The following is a 10,851-nucleotide window of genomic DNA, read 5'->3' on the forward strand; positions in this document are numbered from 1 at the left end:
GCCCTTGCTCGGTTTTGCCTTGCGGCTTATGTCTTTGTATTTCTCTCTCTACCCCTCACTGTCGGTAACGCCTAAGAACGAGGTTTACTTAATGGGGGGGGGGGGGGGTGTGTGCGCGTGCGTGTTTGTGTGTGTGCGCGCGCGTGTGTGTGTGCGTTTGTGTGTGTGTCTTTGTTTGTGTGTATGTGTGTGTGTCGTATCTGGCACACGGACCTGTGACTACCAGCCCGCGTGAAGCCAACAAATGCCCTGAGTTAGAAGGCAAACGTTCACCAAAGCTTGCAGGAGCTGGTAGGAGGTGAAGTCAAGGTAGTTAACCCGGTCATCTCATGGGAATTAGAAACTCTGGTTGGCAGGTTTAGACTTCCTGATCGAGAACCTAAATAAGCTGATTAAGGTGTCGCCATTCTTTCACAGGGGTTCTGGGTGAAAAGATTGGGAATGACTCTAGTAAAAGTGTTTTGACTTAAGGAACGTACCAGTTGTTAGCATTTATGTATGAAAGCCAAGAGTTCCTTTCTTCAAACAAACAGCAGTTTTCTTTGAGGTGTGCTCTGGTTGTGTCATCCAGGCTGGAGTGCAGTGGAATGAGGAAGGGTCACCGCAACCTCCGCTTGCCCAGCTCAGGCGATCCTGCCACCTCAGCCCTTTAAGGAGCTGGGACCACAGGGGCCGTGCCACCACGCCGGGCTAATTTTGGTATCTTTTGTGGAGACGGGGCTTCTCCGTTTGGCCCAGCCTGGTCCCCACCTCCTGGGCTCAAGCGATCTGCTTTCCTCGGCCTCCCGGAGGAGGATGGCTCACGATTAGAGGATCATGCCCGGCCTTTTATCTAAAAGAAAACAACAACAGTAACAAGACATTTTGCGTAGTCGGAGTTATCAGTGTCAACTGATGGATTGAGAGTTTGTGTCTAAGAAGTCCCTGTGTGCTCCATGATTTCAGAAGAGAGAACAAACGGCAAAAGGGACTCTCACATCTCGTACCTGATTTATGATGGCAACTAGGGCGTTGTTTAAAAAACGGTCGGTGAACCACCAAAGCAGAGTTGATCCGAACGCGTTCATAATATCTTCTGAATTCTGAGGTGTCCTCCAAGCAGGGAGGCAGTGGCCGGGTGTGGGAGGCAAAAATCACAGGGCCAGCGCTTGACACCTGCAGAATTCAGAGGCTCAACTTTGCACCCAGCCAAGGGTCCTGGTGTCCATTGGAAGTTTCGTTCCCCAACCCGCGTTGACTTTGCATTGGTCCTCCTCCCCCCAGATTTTATGTGTAAGGCAAGTCCTGAGTTTATCGTCGGGAGAATCTTCTCTTGTAGTCTCGAACTGCCTTGGCCATCAGCGGGGCCACTTTCTTGGCAGCCTGTTTCCGGGTCTTGGCCGCGGGCGCCGCGTGCTCATTGCTGCTGCTCAGGCAGGGGTTGGCCCGCTTCTCAGGGGGCCCGTGAAGGACGTTGCTGCTGCTGCTGCTGCTGCTGCTGCTGCTGCCGCCGCCGCCGCCGCCGCCGCCGCCGTCCCCGAGGCCGGAGGCAGCCTGGCTGCTTCCTGCGGGCTGGGGGGCTGGCTTGATCTCCCCGTTTCCGGGGTCAGCGGCTCCTGCAGACTTCTCTTCCCTCCTGGAAGCATCATAAGGCGTCTTGGCCACAGAGTTGAAACAGATCATCTTTGTCTGTCGGCCGCTGGGTTTGTTTTCAAGTGCAGATCGGATTTTCGTGGTCACTACTCGCAGCCGCTGCTCTCGGGCGTCGCGAAGCCGCAGGTACAGCTCCCGCCAAGACTCGTGCTCCCGCGGCTTTTCTCCCTTGAAGTCCTGGAGACAATGAATCCTCCATAATTCATCTGTCTCTCGAGCGAGTGCGTGGTTGTCTTTCTCTGTGCGATACAGCTGATCAGGCGTCCACCCTTCCGGAACGGGTTCAAGAACCGAGTAGGCGACCCCTCCCACGTCGCCGAGGGCGTCCGGATTGTTTCTAAGCACCGGGAGGCACTGCTGGCGCAGCGTCAGCACCTGGAGCTGGCAGGCAGGCCTGGAGCCCGAGTACACCTGCAGCCTAGCATTCACTCTGCGTCCAGGGAAAGCGGCTTCCTCCTGGAACGTTGGCGCGGAGAGTGCTTCTGGCTCTGCCTGGGAGGTCATGGCCTCAAAAGCGGACAGCAGATCGTAGTTGGCCTGCATCCAGGCCGCTGAGGGGTCCCAGAGCTCTGCGAAGAGAAGGCTGGGCACCGTTTTCGGCCCGGCGGAATCAGCGCCGGCCGCCTGCAGCCTCTCTGACTGGCTTTCCTGGACAGGAGGCGATTTGTGAGCCGAAGCCCAGCGGGACGATTTGCGCCCCTTGCTGTGGCTCGCCACCGCTTCCCCCTGAGGTTGGCCCTGGCAGCCCGGACCCGGCAGAGGCCCGCCCTGAGCGGCGTGAGCGTGGCCTCTTCCGGGTTGCTTCCCGGGCACAGCGGGCTCAGGGCCCTCGGGCGTCGGGAGGGGAGCGGTGCGCGTTGGAGGGTCCCGACGGGGGCCGGAATCAGCTGGGGCCGTTCTGGGGCGCTTTCTCTCGGCTCTGGGCTCGCGACTGGGAGACCTCGGGTGAGGTCTCTGTTGTCCCGGAGGTGTTCTGCGTGCTGTCCGTCCGTGCTGAGGGCTGTGAGATGGGCTCCTGGGGGCCGTCGCGTTTTCTGGGAAGCCCCAGGCCTTTTCCTGGTCCTGGAGAGCCTCCCCGAGGCGCTGTCGGGAAGCGCTGTCCTCAGCGTCCTGTGGGTCAGGCCCGGTGTTTCGGTCCACAAGCACCAGCTTCTTCCACCGGGCCGCTAAGTCTCTGGCAAAGTCGCCCACGTGCTGGTGCTTCCGCAGGCGCTTCACCGTCTTTCTGATTCCAGTCTCCGCCAGGATGTCTGCCGTCATGGGCAGGGCGGAGAGTTTCTGCAAATATTTCTCCAGCTTTTTTGGGTTCGTCTTCGTGGCCAGACGCACCTGCAGCTTCTGCACTGCGCGCAGCGTAGTGGAGCCTGCCGCCATCTCAGCAGAGCTGTGCAGGCGTCGCTGTCCTCGCGTTCGCGGCTCTGTCCTCGGGGCGGCGGGACACGAAGTCTGGGGTGGCCGGTCCTCGCTGCCCGGTCGCCAGGCAGCGACCTCGGGATGTGGAGTCACAGCCTGGCGCGAGCTCGGTCCTCGGAGCAGTGGGCCACTGGTTCCGGGGCGCTGGTCCTCGCGGACCGCAGGCCTCGGGGCGTGGAGTCCCCACAACCTGGAGCGAGCTGGGTCCTCGGAGCAGCGGGCCACTTGGTCTGGAACGCCGGTCCTTGCAGACAGCTGAGCAGGCCCGCTTCTGTCCCTCGGGATGTGGAGCCGCAGCCTGGAGTGACCTCTGCGCTGCGCCGTCCGAGGCGGAATGCAGCTGGGCTGCCAGAGCCCGGCCTTATATAGCCAGCCCCGGGCCCACCCAGGACTCAAGCCCTGACCCCCTTGGGCCTTGGGCAGCCCCGCCCCAATACGAATTCATTCCGTCAGCCCAACGCAGCCAATCGGGACGGTCCACGCCAGGTGGACTGCTGTGCCCGGCAGGTTCATTAGGTTAATTGCAGCCTGGACACACCCCACTGAGTTCTACCGTTGGCCCTCCTTGTTCCCAGCCCCCGCATCTGTGGATTCCCAAAGACACAGACAGAATCCCCTTGGGAGTAAAAGCGAAAATAACAACACCGCAAGACAAAATCGTAGGAAGGAGAACCAACAGAGGAGGACAACTCTTTACCTGGGATTGCCGTCGTGTGAGGGGACTTGGAAACATTCGTAGAAAAGTGGGATTAAGGGAGAAAAATGAAAAAGGTGTATTTTACTTCTCGACCCCGTCTCCATCAACTTCGAGACCCTTCTGGAAGCAGTGTCTCCTCCCCGCCGTCCAGCCCATCCCTAAAGCCCCCCAGGGTCCTGGGAATGTAACTGTTTCCATGCAATCTTTCTTCCGTTGTTAACTGAAGAAAACTGGGTGCCCTTTACAGGTTTTCTAAGACAAGGAAACGAAAAGAAGTCAGCAGGCGCCAAATCAGGACGGTAAGGTGGACGCCTCGTGATTTCCCATGGCAAGTCTTGCCCAGCTGCCCTCGTTGGAAGAAAGGCATGAGCAGGAACGTTGTCGTGGTGGAGAAGAACTCTCTGGTGGGGACCTTCTCCGCTCCAGCTTTGGCTAACTCTCTGAAAAGGCTCTGCCAGTGAGCAGATGTGATCAGGGTTTGGCCCTCCAGAAAGCCAACGAGGAGAATCCCTCTGGCATCCCCCCCCAAACGGTGGCCATGACCTCCGCTCTTGACTGCTCCTCTGTGGCTTCGGCTGGAGCACTGCCACCTCTTGCTAGCCACGGCTTCGTGCTTGGTCTTCAGGATCCTGCCGGGTAGAGCCAGGTTTCGTCTCCTGCTGCCAATCTTGGAAGAAATGCTTCAGGATCTTGCTCCCACCGGTTGTTTAAAATCTCCTCGGAAAGGCTTGCTCTGGCCTGCAGCTGATATCGGCGCCACGGTTTGGGCAGCCGAGTTCCACTCTCACCTTTCAGTCCGAATGGGGAAAACACAACCATTTGAAGTATGAGGATTCGGGTGTTAAGCCTTTTCTGAGAATTACCCTCCGTGTTGTGTAGAGAAATAGGTAAATTTGCTGTGTTTCCAGACTTCCGGCTACCTCACGAAGAGGATCCTAGTGCAATACTGGCCATGCTTCCGGAGCTCCCAGAATGAGGATTGTTTTGTAAATAGGTGGGAAGAGAATTGAGCTGTCCTGGGTCAGTGTAGCAATGTTACAGCAGGATCCTTAGGTTGATGCTGAATTCTATTCTGGGGCAGGTTTATGTGTTGTGTGGGGGTTGTTTCCTTTCTGTCTTTTGGAGCGGGTGTGTCGCAGTGGGAGCAGGGATCTGCTGAGGTCTGTCTCGTTCTCCAGTAATGAATGAGTTTAATGGGTGCAGCCGCTGTTTTCAGTAGCACGCCAGTGGGGGCATCGATGAGCTATGAGGAGCTAGAGCTTGCTCGGATTGCTTCCTTGTGTTTGTGTTTTGAGTTGTGTTTGCTTGTTTCGTGCTTGTTCTCCATTTCGGCAGGGGAAACGATTTTCCAGGAAGGAAGGTTGTTGCCAGTGGAAAACAATTTGGTTCCGAGGGACTGGGGTTTCTGGCTGGGAGTGGGGAGGGGCTGCAGGGTGATCGGTGGCCACTCCACCTCCTCCAGAGAGAGCGTGTGGCTTCTCTGCCTTGGGGAGGATATTCTGCTCTCTTGTGAGTTTTGCAGGCCACCTGAGATTCTCTCTTGAATTGCTGTCAAGAAATAGGGACGGGCGTTGTCTCTGGCCCTTGCTGGGGAAGGTTTTCTGAGGTTTTGTTTTTCAATTTTGAGACGGAGTTTGGCTTCTGTTGTCCAGCCTGGAGCGCAGTGGTGGGATCTGGGCTCACCGCAAACCCCGCCTCCCGGGTTCAAGCGATTCTCCTGTCTCAGCCCCCTGAGTAGCTTGGATTACAGGCGCTCGCCAGCAAGCCCAACCGAGTTTCGTCTTTTTAGAAGAGACGGGATTTCCTCAGGTTGGTCAGGCTGGTCTGCAACTCCTGACCTCAGGTGGTCCGCCGGCCTCGACCTCCCAAAGCCACGGGAATACAGGCGCGAGTCACCGTGCCCGGACATGTCTGAGTTTTACGCGGTCGCTGACTGGATTATGTCCCCTTCCCCGGAACGGATGCTTTTCTGTCTTCCTTAAGGGTAGCATCTCTGTGGCACCCCGTTTCTGGCTCCTTCCGTGTTCTTCAGGCTTGAAGGCCTCCTTTGACGTGCACCGGCATCCACTCAGGTGCCTGCTTCCAGGAGCTTCCCAGCCCCCATGCTGCTGACAGCCCAGGGTACAGGACTTTGATCTCTTCTGCTGCCCTTGCTCGGTTTTGCCTTGCGGCTTATGTCTTTGTATTTCTCTCTCTACCCCTCACTGTCGGTAACGCCTAAGAACGAGGTTTACTTAATGGGGGGGGGGGGGTGTGCGCGCGTGCGTGTTTGTGTGTGTGCGCGCGCGTGTGTGTGTGCGTTTGTGTGTGTGTCTTTGTTTGTGTGTATGTGTGTGTGTCGTATCTGGCACACGGACCTGTGACTACCAGCCCGCGTGAAGCCAACAAATGCCCTGAGTTAGAAGGCAAACGTTCACCAAAGCTTGCAGGAGCTGGTAGGAGGTGAAGTCAAGGTAGTTAACCCGGTCATCTCATGGGAATTAGAAACTCTGGTTGGCAGGTTTAGACTTCCTGATCGAGAACCTAAATAAGCTGATTAAGGTGTCGCCATTCTTTCACAGGGGTTCTGGGTGAAAAGATTGGGAATGACTCTAGTAAAAGTGTTTTGACTTAAGGAACGTACCAGTTGTTAGCATTTATGTATGAAAGCCAAGAGTTCCTTTCTTCAAACAAACAGCAGTTTTCTTTGAGGTGTGCTCTGGTTGTGTCATCCAGGCTGGAGTGCAGTGGAATGAGGAAGGGTCACCGCAACCTCCGCTTGCCCAGCTCAGGCGATCCTGCCACCTCAGCCCTTTAAGGAGCTGGGACCACAGGGGCCGTGCCACCACGCCGGGCTAATTTTGGTATCTTTTGTGGAGACGGGGCTTCTCCGTTTGGCCCAGCCTGGTCCCCACCTCCTGGGCTCAAGCGATCTGCTTTCCTCGGCCTCCCGGAGGAGGATGGCTCACGATTAGAGGATCATGCCCGGCCTTTTATCTAAAAGAAAACAACAACAGTAACAAGACATTTTGCGTAGTCGGAGTTATCAGTGTCAACTGATGGATTGAGAGTTTGTGTCTAAGAAGTCCCTGTGTGCTCCATGATTTCAGAAGAGAGAACAAACGGCAAAAGGGACTCTCACATCTCGTACCTGATTTATGATGGCAACTAGGGCGTTGTTTAAAAAACGGTCGGTGAACCACCAAAGCAGAGTTGATCCGAACGCGTTCATAATATCTTCTGAATTCTGAGGTGTCCTCCAAGCAGGGAGGCAGTGGCCGGGTGTGGGAGGCAAAAATCACAGGGCCAGCGCTTGACACCTGCAGAATTCAGAGGCTCAACTTTGCACCCAGCCAAGGGTCCTGGTGTCCATTGGAAGTTTCGTTCCCCAACCCGCGTTGACTTTGCATTGGTCCTCCTCCCCCCAGATTTTATGTGTAAGGCAAGTCCTGAGTTTATCGTCGGGAGAATCTTCTCTTGTAGTCTCGAACTGCCTTGGCCATCAGCGGGGCCACTTTCTTGGCAGCCTGTTTCCGGGTCTTGGCCGCGGGCGCCGCGTGCTCATTGCTGCTGCTCAGGCAGGGGTTGGCCCGCTTCTCAGGGGGCCCGTGAAGGACGTTGCTGCTGCTGCTGCTGCTGCTGCTGCTGCCGCCGCCGCCGCCGCCGCCGCCGCCGTCCCCGAGGCCGGAGGCAGCCTGGCTGCTTCCTGCGGGCTGGGGGGCTGGCTTGATCTCCCCGTTTCCGGGGTCAGCGGCTCCTGCAGACTTCTCTTCCCTCCTGGAAGCATCATAAGGCGTCTTGGCCACAGAGTTGAAACAGATCATCTTTGTCTGTCGGCCGCTGGGTTTGTTTTCAAGTGCAGATCGGATTTTCGTGGTCACTACTCGCAGCCGCTGCTCTCGGGCGTCGCGAAGCCGCAGGTACAGCTCCCGCCAAGACTCGTGCTCCCGCGGCTTTTCTCCCTTGAAGTCCTGGAGACAATGAATCCTCCATAATTCATCTGTCTCTCGAGCGAGTGCGTGGTTGTCTTTCTCTGTGCGATACAGCTGATCAGGCGTCCACCCTTCCGGAACGGGTTCAAGAACCGAGTAGGCGACCCCTCCCACGTCGCCGAGGGCGTCCGGATTGTTTCTAAGCACCGGGAGGCACTGCTGGCGCAGCGTCAGCACCTGGAGCTGGCAGGCAGGCCTGGAGCCCGAGTACACCTGCAGCCTAGCATTCACTCTGCGTCCAGGGAAAGCGGCTTCCTCCTGGAACGTTGGCGCGGAGAGTGCTTCTGGCTCTGCCTGGGAGGTCATGGCCTCAAAAGCGGACAGCAGATCGTAGTTGGCCTGCATCCAGGCCGCTGAGGGGTCCCAGAGCTCTGCGAAGAGAAGGCTGGGCACCGTTTTCGGCCCGGCGGAATCAGCGCCGGCCGCCTGCAGCCTCTCTGACTGGCTTTCCTGGACAGGAGGCGATTTGTGAGCCGAAGCCCAGCGGGACGATTTGCGCCCCTTGCTGTGGCTCGCCACCGCTTCCCCCTGAGGTTGGCCCTGGCAGCCCGGACCCGGCAGAGGCCCGCCCTGAGCGGCGTGAGCGTGGCCTCTTCCGGGTTGCTTCCCGGGCACAGCGGGCTCAGGGCCCTCGGGCGTCGGGAGGGGAGCGGTGCGCGTTGGAGGGTCCCGACGGGGGCCGGAATCAGCTGGGGCCGTTCTGGGGCGCTTTCTCTCGGCTCTGGGCTCGCGACTGGGAGACCTCGGGTGAGGTCTCTGTTGTCCCGGAGGTGTTCTGCGTGCTGTCCGTCCGTGCTGAGGGCTGTGAGATGGGCTCCTGGGGGCCGTCGCGTTTTCTGGGAAGCCCCAGGCCTTTTCCTGGTCCTGGAGAGCCTCCCCGAGGCGCTGTCGGGAAGCGCTGTCCTCAGCGTCCTGTGGGTCAGGCCCGGTGTTTCGGTCCACAAGCACCAGCTTCTTCCACCGGGCCGCTAAGTCTCTGGCAAAGTCGCCCACGTGCTGGTGCTTCCGCAGGCGCTTCACCGTCTTTCTGATTCCAGTCTCCGCCAGGATGTCTGCCGTCATGGGCAGGGCGGAGAGTTTCTGCAAATATTTCTCCAGCTTTTTTGGGTTCGTCTTCGTGGCCAGACGCACCTGCAGCTTCTGCACTGCGCGCAGCGTAGTGGAGCCTGCCGCCATCTCAGCAGAGCTGTGCAGGCGTCGCTGTCCTCGCGTTCGCGGCTCTGTCCTCGGGGCGGCGGGACACGAAGTCTGGGGTGGCCGGTCCTCGCTGCCCGGTCGCCAGGCAGCGACCTCGGGATGTGGAGTCACAGCCTGGCGCGAGCTCGGTCCTCGGAGCAGTGGGCCACTGGTTCCGGGGCGCTGGTCCTCGCGGACCGCAGGCCTCGGGGCGTGGAGTCCCCACAACCTGGAGCGAGCTGGGTCCTCGGAGCAGCGGGCCACTTGGTCTGGAACGCCGGTCCTTGCAGACAGCTGAGCAGGCCCGCTTCTGTCCCTCGGGATGTGGAGCCGCAGCCTGGAGTGACCTCTGCGCTGCGCCGTCCGAGGCGGAATGCAGCTGGGCTGCCAGAGCCCGGCCTTATATAGCCAGCCCCGGGCCCACCCAGGACTCAAGCCCTGACCCCCTTGGGCCTTGGGCAGCCCCGCCCCAATACGAATTCATTCCGTCAGCCCAACGCAGCCAATCGGGACGGTCCACGCCAGGTGGACTGCTGTGCCCGGCAGGTTCATTAGGTTAATTGCAGCCTGGACACAGCCCACTGAGTTCTACCGTTGGCCCTCCTTGTTCCCAGCCCCCGCATCTGTGGATTCCCAAAGACACAGACAGAATCCCCTTGGGAGTAAAAGCGAAAATAACAACACCGCAAGACAAAATCGTAGGAAGGAGAACCAACAGAGGAGGACAACTCTTTACCTGGGATTGCCGTCGTGTGAGGGGACTTGGAAACATTCGTAGAAAAGTGGGATTAAGGGAGAAAAATGAAAAAGGTGTATTTTACTTCTCGACCCCGTCTCCATCAACTTCGAGACCCTTCTGGAAGCAGTGTCTCCTCCCCACCGTCCAGCCCATCCCTAAAGCCCCCCAGGGTCCTGGGAATGTAACTGTTTCCATGCAATCTTTCTTCCGTTGTTAACTGAAGAAAACTGGGTGCCCTTTACAGGTTTTCTAAGACAAGGAAACGAAAAGAAGTCAGCAGGCGCCAAATCAGGACGGTAAGGTGGACGCCTCGTGATTTCCCATGGCAAGTCTTGCCCAGCTGCCCTCGTTGGAAGAAAGGCATGAGCAGGAACGTTGTCGTGGTGGAGAAGAACTCTCTGGTGGGGACCTTCTCCGCTCCAGCTTTGGCTAACTCTCTGAAAAGGCTCTGCCAGTGAGCAGATGTGATCAGGGTTTGGCCCTCCAGAAAGCCAACGAGGAGAATCCCTCTGGCATCCCCCCCCAAACGGTGGCCATGACCTCCGCTCTTGACTGCTCCTCTGTGGCTTCGGCTGGAGCACTGCCACCTCTTGCTAGCCACGGCTTCGTGCTTGGTCTTCAGGATCCTGCCGGGTAGAGCCAGGTTTCGTCTCCTGCTGCCAATCTTGGAAGAAATGCTTCAGGATCTTGCTCCCACCGGTTGTTTAAAATCTCCTCGGAAAGGCTTGCTCTGGCCTGCAGCTGATATCGGCGCCACGGTTTGGGCAGCCGAGTTCCACTCTCACCTTTCAGTCCGAATGGGGAAAACACAACCATTTGAAGTATGAGGATTCGGGTGTTAAGCCTTTTCTGAGAATTACCCTCCGTGTTGTGTAGAGAAATAGGTAAATTTGCTGTGTTTCCAGACTTCCGGCTACCTCACGAAGAGGATCCTAGTGCAATACTGGCCATGCTTCCGGAGCTCCCAGAATGAGGATTGTTTTGTAAATAGGTGGGAAGAGAATTGAGCTGTCCTGGGTCAGTGTAGCAATGTTACAGCAGGATCCTTAGGTTGATGCTGAATTCTATTCTGGGGCAGGTTTATGTGTTGTGTGGGGGTTGTTTCCTTTCTGTCTTTTGGAGCGGGTGTGTCGCAGTGGGAGCAGGGATCTGCTGAGGTCTGTCTCGTTCTCCAGTAATGAATGAGTTTAATGGGTGCAGCCGCTGTTTTCAGTAGCACGCCA

General features: G+C 57.7%; 3 protein-coding genes across 7 annotated transcripts in view; 1 reads left to right on the forward strand and 2 right to left on the reverse strand.

Annotated features, from left to right (window-relative positions):
* KATNAL2 (katanin catalytic subunit A1 like 2) overlaps window positions 1–10,851 on the forward strand; it is a 330,528-nt gene that overhangs the window by 223,168 nt on the left and 96,509 nt on the right. The window lies entirely within an intron of this gene.
* LOC129018877 (elongin-A3-like) lies at window positions 114–5,435 on the reverse strand. The gene has a single exon (XM_054460914.2). It carries the CDS (start codon window positions 3,004–3,006, stop codon window positions 1,291–1,293), a length of 1,716 nt encoding a protein of 571 aa, XP_054316889.1. The 5' UTR covers window positions 3,007–5,435; the 3' UTR covers window positions 114–1,290.
* Window positions 5,553–9,432, reverse strand: LOC129018883 (elongin-A3-like). The gene has a single exon (XM_054460919.2). It carries the CDS (start codon window positions 8,887–8,889, stop codon window positions 7,177–7,179), a length of 1,713 nt encoding a protein of 570 aa, XP_054316894.1. The 5' UTR covers window positions 8,890–9,432; the 3' UTR covers window positions 5,553–7,176.

Source organism: Pongo pygmaeus, chromosome 17 (assembly GCF_028885625.2).
Source record: "Pongo pygmaeus isolate AG05252 chromosome 17, NHGRI_mPonPyg2-v2.0_pri, whole genome shotgun sequence".
NCBI lineage: Eukaryota > Metazoa > Chordata > Mammalia > Primates > Hominidae > Pongo > Pongo pygmaeus.